The sequence below is a fragment of the Galeopterus variegatus genome, unplaced genomic scaffold (genome assembly GCF_000696425.1).
Source record: "Galeopterus variegatus unplaced genomic scaffold, G_variegatus-3.0.2 Scaffold1802, whole genome shotgun sequence".
Taxonomy (NCBI): domain Eukaryota; kingdom Metazoa; phylum Chordata; class Mammalia; order Dermoptera; family Cynocephalidae; genus Galeopterus; species Galeopterus variegatus.
Genome location: NW_007727913.1, coordinates 133,355 through 153,292, shown reverse-complemented (window position 1 = coordinate 153,292; position 19,938 = coordinate 133,355). Strand labels below are relative to the sequence as shown.

Sequence of the window (19,938 nt, the reverse complement as noted above, 5' to 3'; positions counted from 1 at the left end):
TCCAGGCTTGCTGGATGGCCTCTGGTCAGCATCCTTCTCCCCATGCGACTATAATCTGAGATTAGAATACCCCTCTGGCCAACTACAGCATTCCCCCTTGGAAAGCCCCCACTTTTACCTGATCAGTTGGCAATTGCATCCCGTCTCCTCCCAGCTTCTCCTACGTGAAATGGAGGGAGGGGTGAGGGAGAGTGGGGACCCTCCCCTGGAGCACAAACCCCAGTGCCTGCGGCCCTGCCTGGCCGGAGGTGAGGATCTGGGTGACCACGTGCATTTTGCTGGCTCTCTGCCCACACGTCTTCCATAGTAACCAGGCTTTAGCCGGTACCTGTCGTTTGTGGCGTTTGGCCCAGCCTCAGGCTTGATGCGTTCTGGATTTGTTGTCATCGTCCCTTCATTTCACAAAGATTTATCAAGCCCTCTTATATGCCCAGCACTGTGCTAGACCATTAGATTTACAAGTGAACAAAGCAAAGATATAAAAGCAAATATTAGGCATATCAATAGTATGTTACATTGTATCTCAAAAGTGAGTGCCATGGCAAGATTAAAAAGGAGAGCAGGGTAGAGAGAAAGGGCAGTGTTAAGGAAATGGTGCAGAGAGGCTGCTATGTGGATCTACCAGGGTGGTCGGAGAGCCCTCCTGGAGAAGAGTGGACGGCAATGAGCAAGCTGACCATACGGATATCCGGGGGACGCACATTCAAGGCAGAGGGAATGGCAGGTGCAGAGGCTCTCAGACAAGGTGAGCCCGTGTGACTGAGGACTGGCTGGGGGGTCAGAGCAGCTGAAACACAGTGAACGAAGGGGAGTGTAGAGAAGCCGGGGTCACAGAGGTCCTGGGAGTGGGCAGATCATTTAAGGCCTCAGAGGCCGCTTCAAAGGCTTTAACTTTTCTTCTGTATAAAATGGAGAAGCCCATTGGAGGATTTCAAGCACAGCAGTGGCATAATCAAACTCAAGAGTTAAAATTACCCCTGTGGCTGTTCTGTCAATGACATGCTGTAAAAGGCCCAGGGCTGGGGGTGGGGGTTGGGGTCGCGGGACAAGGGCAGAAGCAGATGACCAATTGGGAGTCTCCTGCAGTAAGGCAGGCAAGAGAGGATGTCACTTGAACACGGATGGTGAAACTGAGCTGGTGAGAAGCGATCAGAGTCTGTATATTTTTTTTTCCTTTTTGTCTTTTTTCGTGACCGGCAACGGATCGCAACCCTCGGTGTTGCGCCCGCACCGGACCGGGACCAGCAACGGGATTGCAACCCTCGGTGTTGCGTCCGCACCTCGCTCAGCCAGTGAGCGGCCGGTCTGTATGTGGGATCCGAACCCTCGGACGGGAGCGCCGCCGCGCTCCCAAACAGCGCACTATAGCAGTGCGCCACTGGGCCGGCCCCCTGTATATGTTTTGAAGGTAGAATCAACAAGTCAGGATGACTCCAAGATTTTTGGCTTGAGCGACTAGAAGGACGGATTTGCTGTCCACTGAGATGTGGAAGGCTGCTGATGGAGCAGGGCTGGGGTTGTCAGGAGCACTTTTCCCTCACTCTGTCTCCTGACAACCTACGAGGCAGAGATTCCACCTCCAAAGTGTCTCTTGAATCTTACTGGCTCTTTCCATCACCCCCACCCAAGCGTGGGGTGCTAATAGCCACCACCACACCTCACCTGGGCTCTTGAGATGGTTTCCTGCTTCCTGTCCTCGTCCTTTCTAATCCGTTCTCAAATGCCTGGTGTTCCTTGGTCCATTAGACAGTCTGCAGCAGATTGATCATTGTACAGCACGATCTGGATCATGTCACTTTCCCGTTTACTGCCCTTTAGTGGTTTCCTGTTGCATCAGATCCATTCCCCGGGTCTCCGGTCCCTGTACCTTCTGACACCCCTTCCTACTCCACTCTCATCCTTTGCCAGTCCCCTCCTTGCTGCAGACACGTGGACTTCTTTCAGTTTCTCAAACACATCATGTTTTTTGTCATCTTAGGCTCCTGCTGGTCTTGTCCTCTCCCCCTGGAAGGCTCTTCCTCCCACTCTGCATGGCTGGATCCTTCCTCCCCTTCAGGTCCCTGCTTAAATGCTGCCTTCTCAGGGAAGCCCTCCTAACCCACCCTCATAGAGGGACCCCCACTCAATTATTCTCTATCATAGCATCTTTCACAGCACTCCCCACGATCAGTAATTACATATGTATGTTTCGTTTGCTTTTCTATTGGCTGCTCTCCCACCAAACTGTCAGCTCGCTGAGGGCAAGGACTGTGTCTGCTTAGTTCACCACTAGATCCATAGCGTTTAGCTCAATGGTTAGTTGTGGATACTCTACAAAGATGTGCTGAATAAATGGGTGAGTGAATATTAAATGTTGATGCAACTTATCACTTAAAAATTGCTCTCAGAATAATGCCCATCCTCCTTAACACAGCCATAGCTGCCCTGGATGATCGGGCACGGGACCCGCCTTCTCCTCTCTCATCCACCGTCCTCCCACTACACTCACCTACTTGCTGCCTGGTGCAGAGCCTGTGGTCTTCTCACCCTGGCTGTGGTGCAGGCTGTCTCCTCTGTCTGGAGCACGCTTACCCTCACTTCACATGGCTTAGATTGCTCTTCCTCTGAAAGGTCTTCTCCGAACCCCTCTCCTGGGTACCCACAGAATATCCACTGACTATCTACTGCTGTTTTCATGACCTGCTTACCCTCCTCCCCATCCCAGCTGGCAAGCAACCTGAGCACAGGCAGCGGGTCCCCAGTCTTGTTTGCTGTGATATCTCAAGCGCAAGCATAGTGCCTGGCACAAAACAAGTGCTCAAAAAAAGGCGCTAGGAGAATGAACAAGCAAATGAATGGATTAATGCCGACAATATATTTCTAGGGAGATGGTCTAAGAGTAAATAAATGGACTACTTTATTTTTTGTTATTGAAACATAATTGATTGTACATACCTGTGGGGTACAGAGCTGGTTATCAATACCCATGTGCAGTACGTGACGCTCAAATCAGGACGATTAGTATATTCAGCATTACACAATGTAATCATTTTTTGTGGCCGTTTACCAATTTCTTGCTAACCTCTCTCCCCCTCTCCCTTAAATGGGCCACTTTAATATGTAGACTTAACATTTGAATTTAACATAATATTATTCATGTGGATAAAGTGTAAAAGTCCTTTCAAATTGTTAGTACAGTATTCTTAAGTAGGTTAAACAGGCTCACTTAAGCTTTAATATGGTTTATATCATCAATTTGTTTCCAAAACCTTTTAACTCAGCTCAGACCAAATTACCACTAAAATCATTGATGATTTTCCTTTATGTAAATATACCACAGGGAAGAGGAAACATGTATTTAAATTAGAGAGATCAAGAAATCTGCCCAAGATCAGAGAGCTCATTGGTAGCAGAGATCCAAACTCAAGTCAGACTCCAAGATCACTTGATGGACTAGAATTTTCAAACTTTTCTTTTACCCCAGCCCACAGTCAGAAATACATTTTACATTTCAATCCAGTACAAACACACGTACACACATTTCAAACAAAGGTTTTATGAAACAATATTTGCCATTACTACCAATGGTAAAATAAAGCAGAGCAAAGTTAATATCACATACTTTATTGATATTTATATTGATTATAAAAATCCAAAATTATACAAAACAGAAATTTGGACATGATTTTTATTTAGTGAACAGATATGCTAACCTGTTTATAAATTCGTTCCAGTGGAGTATCTGGTGATAAGACAATATCTACCTCTAGTACATTGCTTAACTTGGTTCTTTCCTTTTTCAAAATTCAGTCAAAGTTGGGCCGGCCCGGTGGCGCACTCAGTAGAGTGTGGCACTTGGAAGCGCGGCGGCGCTCCCACGGAGGGTTCGGATCCCATATAGAGACCGGTCCGCTCACTGGTTGAGTGTGGTGCGGGCGTGACACCGAGGGTTGCGATCCCATTGCCGGTCGCGGTACGAGTGCAACACTGAGGGTTGAGATCCTGTTACCAGTCACGAAAAAAGACAAAAGCGGAAAAAAAAAAAAAAATTCAGTCAAAGTTGAAAGCCTAGAAATTCACACAAATTGGTTGTTGTTGTTGTTAACAATAGTAATATGCTAGGAATAATAGGAACACCTGAAATTCTTCTTTAATATTAATCCAAATAATATACATAATGCCTTTTAATCATTTTTCAGTATAAGAATTAAATGCAATCATTTATTCTTTTCTTGGTTCACCAACTTTAACTCAATTATTGATTCAGAATTTTGAAAAGAAAATAGATCTTTTATGCAAACATGTTTCTTTCAAGCTTCAGATTTTCTTCTGAAAAATAATAAGTGTGACCTTGAGAGAAAAGTGAAATGTAACAATATCTCTAATTTTATTTCATCCAAACTGATTTTATAAGGTTCCCTTCAATGTGTTGCAACAGTGTTGGGGACATACAGCCGCTGTAATTATTACATTTATAAGAAAAATGTTAAGACTTTGGAATGAACAAACATCCTTTCCATGGAATGCTGGTGCCTCTGTAATTATATGATCCTCTAGGGATATGTGTGTTTGGGATATTTTAGAACACGATAGAAATAAAACTTAACATGTAGAAAATTGAAAGCAATGCAAGTAACTCTTCCATATAGACATGTACATAAATTCTGTTCAGTAGAGGTTCAATTGAACTGTTGGAACTAGAGCATTCATTTCCCAGATGGCTTTTCCATTGGCTAGGATAGTTGGACGGCTGGGCTCAGCTGGTCCTGTTAACCAGAGAACCTACACGTGGTCTCGTGTGTGTGTGTGTGTGTGTGTGTGTGTGTGTGTGTGTGTGTGTGTGTGGCTAGGGATTTTCGGTGCATGGCAGCTGTGTCCCAGGAGAGAGCATTTGGGGTTCAAGTATTTCAAAGCAGAAGCTTTGACCTAGCCACGGAATTTACACATCATCACTCCCACTGCATTTTATTGGTTACGAGAGAGTCACTAAAGCCAGCCTTTAATGGGAAGAATGTCAGATAATTACAGCCATCTTTTAAAACTGCCATGTCTTTTGGATTCCTTAGCTGTGTTTGACATATTAAAATGTATCATAGTTGCCTCCCATAATTTAAATTTTAGTTAAGAATGCCCAAAAATCAGCTAAATATGCATTTTTACTATCCAACTACCGTGTTCAAAAACATTTGCCAAATAAGATAGTTTTTCAATTCAAAAACTCTAAGTCTTGTTTCAGAGTTTATATACCACATTTAGCTTAGTGTTTTCCCTCATGGCCGCTGGGAATTTGATGATGGATGGCAAGTGCATATGGTCAGCTCCAACATCTGAATAAAACACGCCTACGAGTTTTGCTCACTGGCATCTCGTTTGATTTTAGTAAATCCATGAATTTCAGTAAAATTTCTTTAGGCACTGAAGGCTCAGGCTCACGATGAATAAACCATGGTTGTCAGCCATTTCTTTAATGATTTTTAATCGCTCTGCCACATTTTCTGCTGGTATTTGTTGTTCGCACTTGTAATTTCTTTAAGATTTTTTCAGTTTAAATAATACTGAATCAACAATATACTTTTCCAGGGCCAGCCCGGTGGCGCACTGGATAAGTGCGCCGCTTGGGAAGCACGGTGGCGCTCCCGCCCGAGGGTTCGGATCCCACATACAGACCGGTTCCCGCTCACTGGCTGAGCGAGGCGCGGGAGCAGCGCCGAGGGTTGCAGTCCCGTTGCCAGTCCCCGGTCCGGTGCGGGGGCAACACTGAGGGTTGCGATCCGTTGCCGGACACGGAAAAAGACAAAAGACAAAAAATATATATATATATATACTTTTCCATCTAGGAGATTATATCTACTCCAGTCGTGGGTAACATTCAATTTCAACAGCGCAACAAATTCTCTACAAAAATTGTCTTGTCACTCAGATCTGATCTAACTAAAAGTGCTGGCGACTTGCAACATCAATGCTTTCATCAAGTTCAGTTGCAAAATCTATACCAGCTGTAATTGCATTAAAAACATTGCCTCTTTTTTGTTCTGCACTAGCACAGATTTGATGAGATATTCTGGTATACCAAGAGGTATAAATTTTAACTTGTCAGCTGATTTATCATTTTGTGATCAAAAATCATATGTACCACTCCATACATCCTGGAAGAATTTTTGGCAGCTGTGTGGCCAATTTTCTTTTTTGCCACTTAAATATAGTATTAAATAGATGATAGAAGGCTCTTTGCCTAACCATAGTTGACAACTTAGAAATTATTAATAAAAGTATGTATTTTTCCTTTGGAAACATGTAAGGTACGTATTGACAGGATATCATGTATTCCCAGGTGTGTTTTTTTTTTATTTTGAATGTTTTAAGATTTTTATTTATAAGAATTTTATTAGAAATAATATGTTGTCTGTCATTTTTGTTAAGCCTTGCACATTTTATACAATCGCATTTAAATAATCCTCACTGCAAGGTCCTGCATCTACTTTTTCCTTTTTAGAATGCAACTCAAATAAAATAAAGATTTTTAGTATTGTCAACATTTTTCTCAATGTTGTCATATTTATACTTCCAGATGCCTCAGTTAAATTTGAACATACCTTTATATTCTTCACATCATCTGCTTTCTTCTGATAATACAAAAAAACAGTACAAGGAAACGTGTACTAGTTCAATTAAAACGCTGTAATAGTCACGAACAGAAAAAAAAATAAATAGAATAACTTTCTTCCCCCAAAAAACCCTGACATTCATAAGTGATACTCAGTTGAGACTCTTGACTATTTGCCGATTAAGATCAATTGCAGTATTTCACAGCTAACTGCACATTATATTAATATACAATTAAACTGTACAATGTTTACATCCTGAGCTAAAATTGATCAAATTATCCATCGCATACCAGAAAATTGAATGAGACCACCGAGGTCGGCCGCATCATTCCTGGGCCCAGTGCAAAATAAAAACATGGGACCCTGTGTGGATGTGGGTGAGTCAGTCCTCCCTTTCCAGGTGAGGAGCAGCAGCAGTCATGGGGCAGGGGCAGAAACGGGGAAGCCAGGTGACCCAGGCCACCAAGTAGTAGCAGAGACTGGGTGGTCAAGAACCTGTCTCAGGGAGGCAGGGAGGCTATGGGGGCAGGATCGAGTGTGGGTCAAGGCTCTGAGCCCCTGCGCATGCTCCAGTGTCCTGTGCCATGTCACTTACCAAACACGAAGGCAAAGATAAAATTATTAAGAATTTTTTTTTTCCTTTTTGTCTTTTTTCGTGTCCGGCAACGGATCGCAACCCTCAGTGTCGCGCCCGTACCGGACCAGGACCGGCAACAGGATCACAACCCTCGGTGTTGCTCCCACACCTCGCTCAGCCAGTGAGTGGGAACCGGTCTGTATGTGGGATCCGAACCGTCGGCGGGAGCGCCACCGCGCTTCCCAAGCGGCACACTGTAGCAGTGTGCCACCGGGCCGGCCCAAAATTATTAAGAATTTTAAGACGGCGACGTGGCATCAAACTCCAAGCACAGGGCCCTTCTGGATGGGGGCCCTGTACAGTTGCACTGGTTGTACCCCCGAGAAGCCCGCCCCAGAGATGCCAATGGGCAGAAGGGCAAGTGATCCCGTCCCGGCCAGGGCGTCCCCACCTGCACTGTCCTCACCCGCCCAGGCGTAATCACTGCGGGACCAAGAGTGCTCCACTCTCATATCCTATTTCTTTTTCTTCTTTCTGGTCGTGATCCACAAGTCGTGTGTAAGGGCTCATGTATCGCTAAGAGTCTGTCCTTAGGAGGTGGCAAGTGTCAGGAAAGCCAGCCTGGTACAGTAGCAAGAACAGGACCAGGAGCAAGGAAACCCTGGCTGCCTTTTTTTTTTTTTTTTTTTTTTTCCTTTTTTTTGTCTTTTTTCGTGTCCGGCAACGGATCGCAACCCTCAGTGTCGCACCCGCACCGGACCAGGACCGGCAATGGGATCGCAACCCTCGGCACTGTGCCCGTACCTCGCTCAGCCAGTGAGCGGCCGGTCTGTATGTGGGATCCGAACCCTCGGCGGGAGCACCGCCGCGCTCCCAAGCGGTGCACTGTAGCAGTGCGCCACCGGGCCGGCCCTGGCTGCCTTCTTGATCGTTCCATACCTTGGGTACATCCCTCCATCTCTCTGGGCCTCTCTTCCCTCATTATTAAATTCCTCTTGTTATAATATTGGCTTTCTTATTACTCGTTATTAATAAGAGGGTTAGGCCAGGTGACCTCTACCATTCCCTCCAGCTCTGTTTCTGTGAGACGGAAACACCACAAGTAGGTGTTTGGCAGAAGGCGTTTGGCCTCTTGACTGTTTCATCTCCATTTTTAATGGACTTGTTGGAATCAATGTAGTTTGATTGATCAAAGCCATATCTGAGCTGTTTGTTCTGGTGTTTTTGCCATATCGAAGCCAAAAGAAATGAGGTGTGGGTAATTTGAATGTGTATAGGCAAAAAGGGCCCTTATATCCTTAACGCCCAGCAGCAAATGGGTTAAATCTATAATGCTAGATTTTAAAATAACATAATTAATACCTGAGACAGGTCCTTTTAGTTAAGGTGCTCAAAGGGCTTTGTGGTTTTAACCCATTAATTCTCCTGCCTCAAGCCATCAGGAGGTCAGGAGGAATCTCCTTAGAAGACAAGCAAGCCAGAAACTAAAACATCAGAACAAAGAGCAACGACCAGGGCTGGCAGGACAGGGGTGGAGGTGAGGGGTGACCAAAATAGCTCTCTGGGAAGAGTCAAGTGGAGAATCCTCCCGGTGTTCTAGTGACAGCAACTTAACCACTCACTAGGCTCTCTGAGTGAATTCTCACGGCTGGCACATTTGGTCATCCGGAAAATCCTTTTGTCCTTAATGTCAACTTTAGCCTTTACAGCCTCAGAAAGACCACAATTATGCCCAAAGCAAGTAAAGGGAGCACTGTCATCCCTAGAATTTTCTTCTCTCAAAAGAGAAAATGGTTTTTTTTAAGTTAAGGAGTCTCTGAAGATAGAATACCACTTCAGAATAAATTTGTCAGGGATTTTTTAAGTTCCTGACTTATTTGCAGGTGGTTTCCATTAAAAAGCATTTGTTGAAAACCCACACTGCTAAAAAATACCTTCTGAAAGGTCTGGGATTTTGTCATTAGAGTCATTCAGTCAAACCACCCATCACCTAAAAAGTGCTCCGCATGGGTCGCTTGCTCTGGGTCTCCTTCCATCAGGGCATTCCTATGTCCCAAGATATAAGAACTTACCATTAAAGGTCACCAGCTGGTGCTGGAATATCATATTACTTTTCTGCTAGAGTGACATACCATAAAGCACACAGTATACCAAATGCCCCGTCTCCCCCCCCAATTTATGCTCTAGGGGGGCATAAAATGAGAAACTTGACCCCCAATCAGCTATAAATCTAATCAGGAAGATGAGATTAAAGCAAATAAAATAAATTTATAAGTTTATGAATATTATTTATTTCTATTTATTATTTATTGCTTAATATATCTGTTAATAAATTCATTAATAAAATAGGATTTTTGTCATTTTGAGCAGTACATACCCTAAGTGTCGTGGAGTTCACAGTGGAAGGTGATCAGTGGGGCTAAATGACGAGGGGAGGCAGGAGGAGTCAGAGAGGAGATAAGATGAACCGACTCTTAGCAGCGGGGAGAGTGCGTGGATCAAAAACAGGATCGCTGGGAATACAGCCACAGAGGACGGAGGATCCACAGGAAGAAAGCAAAAGGCAGTTCAGGACAGGGATAACATCTAAGGGAAGGTGAGCAGATGGGAGCCTATTACTTTGTTAGGCAGTGGGAAAAATAACCTGGCTAAACCATAGGGTCTGGAGCCCTGAAAGAAACACAGTGGATGGAAAAGGCAGAGCCAGATTATGGAGCATCTTCAAACCAGACTAAACAGGCACTGATCTGAGGTCTTCAGATGTCTCTGTCAAAATGCAAATATTCAGGAAGAGAACCAAGGAGTAAATTGGCAGGGAGCATTTGGTTTACTGTGTGCTGTACGATACGTCACTCTGGCAGAAAAGGAATATGTTATTCTAACATCAGCTGGTGACCTTGAATAGTGAGTTCTTTTATCTTTGGATAGAAATGCCTCAATGGAATGAGACCTGGAGCACGAGCATTCCAATGGCTCCAGTGGCGACGAGGAGGGGAAGGACAGAGGAAAGTTACAGCCAAAGCCTTGGGAAATACCACAAATGGCTGGTCCAGGAAGGATCCCACAAATGACGGACAGCCACGGTCTGAGGAAGAATTTCCAAAAGAGATCAGAAGAAAAGACAAATTTCTCCTAATTAATAATTGGGCCTACCACTGAACATTTTAATGCCAGTGGTAGGCAAAATTAGCCTTCCTTGTGACCCGGTGAAACTCTCATTACTTTGTTGAATGAATGCCTTTTTGAATATCACAACTAAAATCAAAATGTGAGAAAGTCTCTGGAAAGGCTTTTTTAGGGAGCAGGTGAGAAGACAGAAGAGGTGAAGGGTCCCTGTGCGAGGCGGGCTGAGGACTCTTGTAGCATCCCACACGCACTAGGATGTAGGGGGTGCAGTCTTTCCTAAATTGACACCCCCTTCAGAACCTCCCTGAGGCCAAGGTGCCCCTGGTCAGCAGTCGAATGAAAAATGATTGTTCTCACCAAAGAAATCTCTGTAGAAAAGTCGCTGTGAAACTGGAATAGGTGTGTCTTTCTGTCCTTCCGGTTCTTTTTATAGGCACTGCAGGAATCTGAGTGAGGGCCGACAGTTCTTCCGCCCATTTGGGAGAGATTAAAGAAGCTGAGGTCGCCTCCTTCTTACTCACTGGCAGTTACAACCTCGCCAGCACTACAGCTCAGCTTCCAGAGTGGATGCAGAGGAGGTAAGTCGGAATTAAGGGGTGCAAACCTGTGAACCTGGACCACTCCAGCCATCTGGTTTGGGGATAACTGAAGGGGAGTAGAACTGGGGGTGTTCGATTGCAGGTATTTTTTTCTAAATGAGTATGTGGGGTGTTTTTTCTAGATCACCTCAATCAAGACAAGGGATTTGGCGCTAGACTGTCCAAAAAGTTATTTGAAGGAAAGATTGTTTTGTATAATTCGCTAATGAACAAATAGTAGGTGTTTAATAATAACCTGTTGCATTGGATCAACTTGAATTAAACTGAATGAAGGAACAGTTACTAAATTTTCTTGGGGAAAATTATCTGCCTGTCTCCTTCAAGCAGGGCATCAGTATCTAGAATAATCCAACGATCCATTAATGTTGGTAACCCTTGTTTTAGAGCATGATATAACTAGAATCTCATCAGCCATGCAAACAGTCACACATCCCATTTTATGAGAGAGACTCTTTATTAGCCTTCAAAAAGCCTTGGAAATTGTGATAGCCTTAGAAATGCATAAATTACGTGGAGCTCCCAAATGAAGTCTGTTTTGCCTTTACCAGTAGAAGGATGTTGCTAAGATAGTTTTGAGGGGGTTAGGTTGGATTTCTTATTTCCTTTACTGACATCCTATACACAACAGTTATAAATTTTGGGCTAATATATGTGATGGCATTTCCCATCCCCTGAGACCATGTTTGTATATATCTCTGATTATCACCCCTAGCAAATGTTAGATTTAGGTAAGTATCAGGAGTCAAACAAAATGTAACTCAGGCTCTCTCTAGTGTCCTGGTGACAATTTATTTCCTATGCCTAGGTGTCTTCATTTGGGCCTGAGAGACATCGTAGTGCCCTGCAACAGGCCTTCTTAAGGGTAGATGGAAAGTCATAAGTTTGCCGCATCTTTTTTTCTGCAGGGGATCAGAAGACCATTCTCGTGAGGTCCACCTATAAGTCACCATGTATGAGGACTGCATCAAGTCCACTGAAGACTATTATCTCTTCTGTGACACTGACGAGACATGGGGCATCGTTCTGGAGTCCCTGGCAATAATTGGCATAGTGGTGACAGTTGTGCTACTCTTGGCATTTCTCTTCCTCATACGAAGGGTCCAAGACTGCTGCCTGTGGAATGTCCTCCCCACCCAGTTCCTCTTCCTCCTGGCTGTGCTGGGGCTCTTTGCACTTGCTTTCGCCTTCATCATCCAGTTCAATGAACAAACCGCCCCCGTACGCTACTTTCTCTTTGGGGTTCTCTTTGCTATATGTTTCTCATGCCTCTTGGCTCATGCCTTCCACCTGGTGAAGCTGGTCCGGGGTCGAGTCTCCTTCTCGTGGACGACAATTCTGTGCATTGCTATCGGTGTCAGTCTGTTGCAGATAATTATTGCCATTGAGTATGTGACTCTCATGATGACCAGAGGCATGATGTTTGTGCACATGACACCTTGTCAGCTCAATGTGGACTTTGTTGTACTCCTGGTCTACGTCCTCTTCCTGATGGCCCTCACATTCTTCGTCTCCAAAGCCTCCTTCTGTGGCCCGTGTGAGAACTGGAAGCAGCATGGAAGACTCATCTTCATCACTGTGCTCATCTCCATCCTTATCTGGGTGGTGTGGATCTCCATGCTGCTAAGGGGCAACCCACAGCTCCAGCGACAGCCCCAGTGGGACGACCCGGTCATCTGCATTGCCCTGATCACCAACGCGTGGGTTTTCCTGCTGTTCTACATCATACCTGAGCTCTGCATTCTGTACAGGTCATGTAAGCAGGATTGTCCTACACAAGGCCATGCCTGCACAGCCCCAGCCTACCAGTGCAGCTTCCGAGTGGAGAACCAGGAGCCTTCGAGAGGTAATTTCCCTGGGGGACTCAGGGGCAAAGAGGCACTCCTGCGGGAGAAACAAGAGAGAAATAGGACAACAGAATGAACCAAAAGGGATCAAAAAGAGAATGGTCAGATTTTTGGTGGGTGGCTTTATAGCTCAAACATGAAGATGAAGATTCCCAGAATCGAGGTTAAATTTTTATGAAAACTCCGTCCTTCCAAAACATAGAGTTTTATGGGGAAAGACCAAGACAGAAATGAATCAAAGGCCCTAAATAAAGAGGCTGTGACTCTGAGTGCTCATGCTGGGTAAAGAAAGGCACCCAGTATAAAATGAATTAATCAGCCCCAAATTAGGCTTGGACCATGCAATTGCATGACATCTAACGCTAAATCCAAATGTGTTAATTGTCCAGTGCAAAAGTCAATCCTGGCAACAGTGATTGACATTTGCTAAATTTAAGCCTCAAAGCTAATTTGCCCAGACATAATCTTAAACTGATTCATAGGACTCACCACCTCATTAAAGTCGCAAAGCCCAAAAGCTTCTGGTTTTCTGCTTTTCAAACCATTCACTTTTTAAAATCCTTCAAGGTTTACAAAAAGCGATAGGAAGAGCCATTACATCAGAATTCTCACTAGAGGCTCAGATGTATAATCATAGAAATAAAGCAACTCGCTTATGTGACATTTTCACAATAACTTCTGGGCCATAGTTTTATCCTTAAATAAGACCAAGCCACCTGACTATACTTTGTTAAGGGATAAAATATATTATCCATGACAACAAGGATGCTTGGAACCCAACAATCTAGGAGAAATAGTGGCTAATTTTGTTTATCTGGAAATATGTCAGAACTCATTAACTCCTTTTCTAAAACATCTGGCCTATTATTCTTAACCCAATATCACAATTTTACATCAATTTTTGTGTCTTACTAGGCATCTGATTTCTCATATTTTATTTCTAACGTGTAACGATGATGTTATTTAATATATTGTATAGCACACATAATGTGCACCAGGCTCAAAAAAGTTAACATGAGCTTTCCTTTAAGTACATACACTAATTTTTTTTTTTTTTGGAGCTGTAAACTATGGCTAATTACACATTCAAATTAAATCCTGTTCAGATAAATACATCCATTAATTCTTTTCAGTTCAGTTGACCGAGAGTCGGAAATTGACACTCTACATCTTTCCTGTAAGAGTTTTTTCGTTGCTGTTGATGTATAATCAGATAACTGAGGTTTGTGGCAAAATTGCAGAGTCAATCTTTCTTGAGCATACTTCTCACAGTTGCTACTGAAGATAGGCTGAAAATGCTTGTGTTTGTTTTTGTTGTTGTTGTATATTTCTAGGAAACAAAAGTCAGAGAGAAAAAAGTTCTGAGTTTCACAATAACCCAAAATACACTGAGACTTGTAATGATCAATATTCCATACCCGCAACATATTGGGCAAGTGTTTAATGTGTCCAAAGGAGTATTTTAGTTGAAAAGCAAGGGCTTGCAAAAGTACAATGTTCCCTGGTTTGGCCAGGACTATCCTGTTACTCAAGCAAGTTTAGAAAATCCATTTCTGGGCAGGAAATAGTCTGCCAGTGGTAGTTATTGCCAATGTAGTTTGATATTTTGTGGGGAAAAAAATCAATAGTGTAGTAAAGAACATATAGATTGCTCTCCAAAATTGAGCAGAATAACCAGAAACTTGAGCTCAGAGAATAGAATCGGAATTTAGGTCACCTGGAAAAAACACAAATATCAAAAATCAAAAGAATAATTAAAACTCAATAAAAAGTACAGAATTACACCTACCTAGGAAAAAACATACAAATAGATATAAAATAGGTAAGAGCCAGACAACTGTAATAACAGTAACTCGAAAAATCCTGAGTGTTGTAGGTCGTGAGCAACCGTGAGAAAGGAGCTTACCACTGTCCCTGCTTCTGTTTGCAAAGAAGCAGTCACGGTGTTATATAAACAATGTGGTCGGCGACAACAGCCATGCCGTCGTCCTCAGCATCCGCCAGTCTCCAGAATTCCAGGTCTGGGCTCCACTAATGAGGAGTGTGGGGAACTTGGGGAGGCTCAGCAGAAAACCACAAAGATGATTAAAGGCTTATAACATCAGACCTACGTGGAAAGGTTAAGACAATGAAACCGAGATGATAGCTCAGAAGCTTTATGTGCCTTTCTCATAGCCGATCCAAATTCTCTCCCTCTAAATTCTGTGCTAAAATGCATTTTGTTCGAGTCCATGAGGCGGGCATTTATCGTGTGACTCTTCTGACTAATGCTGTTTGTAGCTGTGACTCCAGTCGCATAATTATTTGATTTACCAGTGGGTTATGAGACCAGAATTATTCAGTTGAAAGAACAGTCAGGCAAGGGGTGATGAGCAGAGAATTTCACAAGTAGGAAGACCTCTCTCCAAGAGGCTGGTATCCTGCTGTTTTCTATCTCCCACTGAAGACAATGGGCTGAAATGGATTCAAACTGAAGCAGGAGAGGTTTAGATTAAATATGAAAATAAGAGTTGGTAAACACTGAAACAGATCAGCAAAGGAGATTAAGGACTCCATTTCCCTGGAAGTCTTTCAAAGGAAGATCAGGCTTTATCTCTCTGAACTGGCTTATGGACTTCAAGGTAGAAAAGCACACAGATGGAGGATGAAAGTACAATCAGGAGTGTGACGACAGGACACTCAACAAATGGGGATAAGCGTTCCTTTCCCTGTGTTATAGATGTGTTCCTGCAACGCTGTAAATTGATTGAACTTTTAAAATCAGTTGCTCTTAACCAGAACCTTGTGCCAAAAATATACATATACGTTCTCATGGCATTTGATTAAAGTTTTACAAGCTCAACATACTGTTAGGCACAGGAAACTTTAACTTAAAGATGCACAAGAGTAGGGTAAAGAATTTGTGCACACACAAATGAAGTAATTAAAATGCAAAATAAAAATGAAGAAGCAATTCTGAAATAATGTTAATGTTTACTTACTTCACTTACATGCATCTGGGATTGTGTTATTTTTTGACATATCCTTCATTAATTAGACCAGTGGATGGATCTGTTACTTGTTCTATAGTTAGAGCTGGTGAGTTTTGGAATATTTGTGTCCCTGCATAAAGTATAGCTAACTTCTGTACTCCAAAAAATTAATGAATGAATGAATTAAAATCAGTTCTTTTCACTAAGGAGTTTAAATGTGATATAATTTACAGAGATCTTAAATATAGTAGACTAACACCTATGAATCGTTTTTATAAGGGAAAGATCCTCTTCTAATCATTGCCTGCTTCATCTATTTCAGATTAATTAAAATATTGTTATTCTATGTTTACTAAAAGTGAGAGCCAATTTGAAAGTATCACATTATTGTGGGCATTTTTCCATCCAGTGTTTGAATGTGTACTGACAAACCTAGTATGATTCTTTTTGAAGATATTAGAATAAAGATAATCAATGAGTCTACATAATGATAAAATGGGTCAATGATCCTAAATGAGGCGAACCAAAAGAAAACTGTTTTTGCAAACAGAAACCCTTTGCTTACTTTCTCTAGCAAATTCCAACTTTTGCTGGACATAGCCCTTTTTGACAACTCGCAACATTTCTTCTTCATGACACACCTACCTTACCAGGGGAAACCCAATTTGAATGATCCAAGCAGGTGTCATTTTTGTTTGTTCATTCACCGGAAGCTCTTTTTTGTCATCCTCAAGAGTTACAGGTCACAGAGAGAGAACTAGCATAAAGCAGAGAAGATAATGAGTCATGGGCAAAATCTGTTTGGTCTGAGGACAGATAAGGAGAGGATAATGACATTCATAAAGACTTAGGGAGCATGAACATAACTAAGCAGCACGGGGGGCCTCACGTGCCCTGACTTTGAGACTCAGGTCTGCTGCTCACCAACTTTGAGACCAAGCCAAGGTCCCCAACCTCTAGGAGCCTGAGACTCCTTGTGTGTGAACAGTGATTACAATGTCCCTCCCCATCTGCTCCACGTAGAAATGTAAAGTCTTACCAACTCAAATTCTCTACCATGAGATATTATGGATTTAATATACAGAAACAGTTTTTTGGTAAATTCACAAACAATAACCAGAGCTGGAAGAATCAGGCTTTTTTAAAATTATGGTCTGGTCTGATGAGAATGTTGGATGAAACTTGGTTACCAAGGGACTGAGTGTGAAGGAGTCTTGTTATACCACAAGGAAGTTAAACCAAGGATTCAGTTCCTTCTGCCATGAACGAAGGACAAGCGTGTCCTATATTACAGCATCCAGCCCCTCTAAAAAATGCCAGTAGGAGAAGGCTGTTAGAGCATCAATTATAACCACACCACCAGCTCCACCACCAATAATAATACACAACGGAGAGCACGTATGGTGTTTTCTGTATATCATGCCCTGTTCCAAGGGCTTTATACATATATTAATTGATTTAATCTTTGAAACAACCGTATGAAATAGATTTACTGTTATGATCATCATTATCCCTCTTTCATTTCCATCAGGAAGCAAAGGCAACGAAAGGTTAAGGCTCTTGGCCCTAGACAACACCGTTTGGAGAGCTAAGCAGTCTGTCTCCTTCTCCAGGGTCCATCCACTCAAAATACTACAGCCTCTCAGTGTGAGCACTAGCAACACACTTATGTCTGTGATCATCAAAAATACAAATATGTATCAAGCAAGTTCCAAGCCTTAGAAACAGATACAGTTTCTGTCTTCATAGAGCTTCCAGTCTGGTTGAGGAGACAGGTGTTACACAAATAACTGTGCGTGTGATTATTCTATGACAGTATAGAACTGTCTTTAGGGATCTTTTTTTATTATGTCCAGTTTTAAAAATTGAATTCAAGCTTGTAGAGAATTCAATTGAAAGGGACTGTTGAAGAAAGTGGGATGCCAAGTTCACGTGTGTAAAGCTGGGAGAGCAAGGACTCGACCCAGGCTTGGGCTCTTTGTCTAGAAAGTCATGAGGATTCTGCAGCCTCTTCAAACACTAAATACCTACGTGCTTCTCCTGAACATGCATATGCTTTCCATATACAACCTTCCTCATAAACTTTAAAAATACTCTTCAATCATCAGTCCTTTCAGTAACAGCCTCCACTGAGAATTCCAATTAAAGGGTCAGGAGCCTCTTTGCAAGCCACTGAGTCTTCTCGTAGTCCTCATGTGCCGTTTCCACGTGAATCTGACACTAACCCAGCCCTTCCCTCCTTTGGCTTTCAGCCCGAGACAGTGATGGAGCTGAGGAGGATATAGCATTAACTTCATATGGTACTCCCATTCAGCTGCAGGTAAATGTGCTGGTCTACCTTCTCCTTCCTGGGGAGAGCCTTCAGGTGTCATTTCCAATGGCTTTACTAACCTGAGGGAGCAGAGGCAGGGCAGAACCATCCCTAAAGGCTTGTGGAGCCTGAGCCATCCAGATTTAAGCCATGCCAGGGTGATGCAAGAGAGGCAAAGCATGCTTTTTGCCTCCATGAACCCCTCCCGATCTCCACCACCGCCGTCAATGAGCAAGATACTCTGATGCAGGTGCATGTCCCTTGAAAGAAAAGGAAGCTTGAAGGGTTTGTATGAAGGTGGAAAGGCATAGGCTCCCTGAGTTTTGCCTTGGGGACAACAGAGGATTGTAAACATGTATGAGTGTCGGGTCTGCTTCTAGTACTGGTTGTCTGCATCTACCCCCCGAGTCCCACTGACTGCCTCTCTGAATCACTGTCTAGCTCCAGCAGCCCAGGCTGCCCCAAGGACTGGGCTAGATCTGTCACCATCATCTGGATGCCCAGATGGATGAATCAATTTTAATCCTTTCAGGCAGAAACAGAGGGAGCACTGCTGAGTAGATTGGAGGTAACTGACATTTGTGCTGTGATGGCTTGAGGACATGCAAATCTAGACATCCAAAAATACCACACTGGGACACAATTCATGTATTACATAGATTGAAAGTAACTAAAATCCAAGAGTGAACGTCATGCTCAGACTGTTCCATGAACTTTACTAGGCAGCTAACTAAGCTAATCTTTACGGTCTGTTATCTGAGACTTTGCCTTTTCCTGGAATAACACCTGGACCAGGACATAGCTATATCACTTGCTGTAATTAACCCTCAGGAGGGCATTTACACAGTGAGGAAACCTTGATTATCCCCTCCAAGAGTTTCTTGGATTAGTTTCAATTTCCAGTGATGAGCACCAAGAACACTGCAAAAAGATACCTGTTAATGGCTAAGCGGGTAGCCTGATATGGGTAGGCTCACTATTTTTTTTCTTCTTTTTTTAATTAACAAAGAATTAAATGATGGTGAGATGATAATATTTCCAACATGGTTCTGAAGAGTATCATCCCCTATGCTGGCTCAGAAAGTTGACGATGGCATTTCTTCCTTTCCAGACTGTTGATCCCACACAAGAGAGTCTCATCCCACGGGCTAAAGGAAGCCCCCAGCAAGACGCAGGATTATAAAGTCTACAGGAAACATGAGTAGAGAAAACCCGGAAGACCGTCCTGGTTAACATAGCCCTGATAGGCCACTGGGGAGCCCACAGAGTCACGCCACCAGTGCAGTGTCAGCTCGTCCCTCCTCTCTGTTTCCTAGCCCTTTCTACCCGTTTGCGCCCTTCATCAGAAGACTGCCCCTTCAAACATAATTACAATCTTGGCTGGACATCCTACCTTGACTGTATGTCTCTTTCTTCATCCATGTAACTCAAAAATTCCCTTTCTTAGCAATGCTGGAAAGAATTGGTGCCTCTTGTTAAAGGGACTGAAAGACCCTGGTCTGAGGAAATTAGGGTCATCTTAATGTGACAAAGTATAGAGGTTAGTAAGAACTTACTACTGGATTACTCTAGTCAATTTTTTAAATTTTGATTTTAAAAAAACACACATAAAATTTACCATCTTAAGCATGTTTAAGTGTACAGCTCACCTGCGTTAACTGTATTTGCATCGTTGTACAAGAGATCCCTAGAACTTTTTCATCTTGCAAAACCGAACTTCTGTATGCACTGAACAACTCCCCCAGCCCCTGCAACCACGGTTCTACTTTCCATTTCTGTGAGCTTGACTACTTTAGATACCTCATATAATAGAATCTACAACATTTGTCATTTTGTGACTGGTTAATTTCACTTAGTGTAATGTCCTCAAGGTCTATCCACGTTGTGGCATGAGACAAGCTCTTCTTTTTTTAAGGCTGAATAAT

The 19,938-nt window shown here is 43.1% G+C and overlaps 1 protein-coding gene across 2 annotated transcripts; it reads left to right on the top strand.

Annotated features, from left to right (window-relative positions):
* Positions 1-11,791: 11,791 nt before the first annotated feature.
* On the top strand, positions 11,792-19,296 carry GPRC5D (G protein-coupled receptor, class C, group 5, member D). 2 transcript variants are annotated; one of them, XM_008579057.1, is made up of 3 exons: positions 11,792-12,729; positions 17,955-18,022; positions 19,125-19,296. In XM_008579057.1, the coding sequence occupies exons 1-3, from the start codon at positions 11,835-11,837 to the stop codon at positions 19,194-19,196; spliced, it is 1,035 nt and encodes a 344-aa protein (XP_008577279.1). In that variant the 5' UTR covers positions 11,792-11,834; the 3' UTR covers positions 19,197-19,296. The 2 variants fall into 2 exon arrangements, with proteins under 2 accessions (XP_008577279.1, XP_008577280.1); XM_008579058.1 differs by lacking the exon at positions 17,955-18,022 and having other exon boundaries at positions 11,803-12,729; positions 19,125-19,204.
* The last annotated feature ends 642 nt before the right edge of the window (positions 19,297-19,938 follow it).

What these genes read in the sequence shown, in the direction of transcription:
- GPRC5D (XM_008579057.1), top strand. Translation starts at nt 11,835, where the DNA reads ATGTATGAGGACTGCATCAAGTCCACTGAAGACTATTATCTCTTCTGT. An exon ending in GAACCAGGAGCCTTCGAGAG is followed by an intron (nt 12,730 to 17,954) that starts GTAATTTCCCTG and finishes TTTGGCTTTCAG; the next exon opens with CCCGAGACAGTGATGGAGCT. An exon ending in GTACTCCCATTCAGCTGCAG is followed by an intron (nt 18,023 to 19,124) that starts GTAAATGTGCTG and finishes CTTCCTTTCCAG; the next exon opens with ACTGTTGATCCCACACAAGA.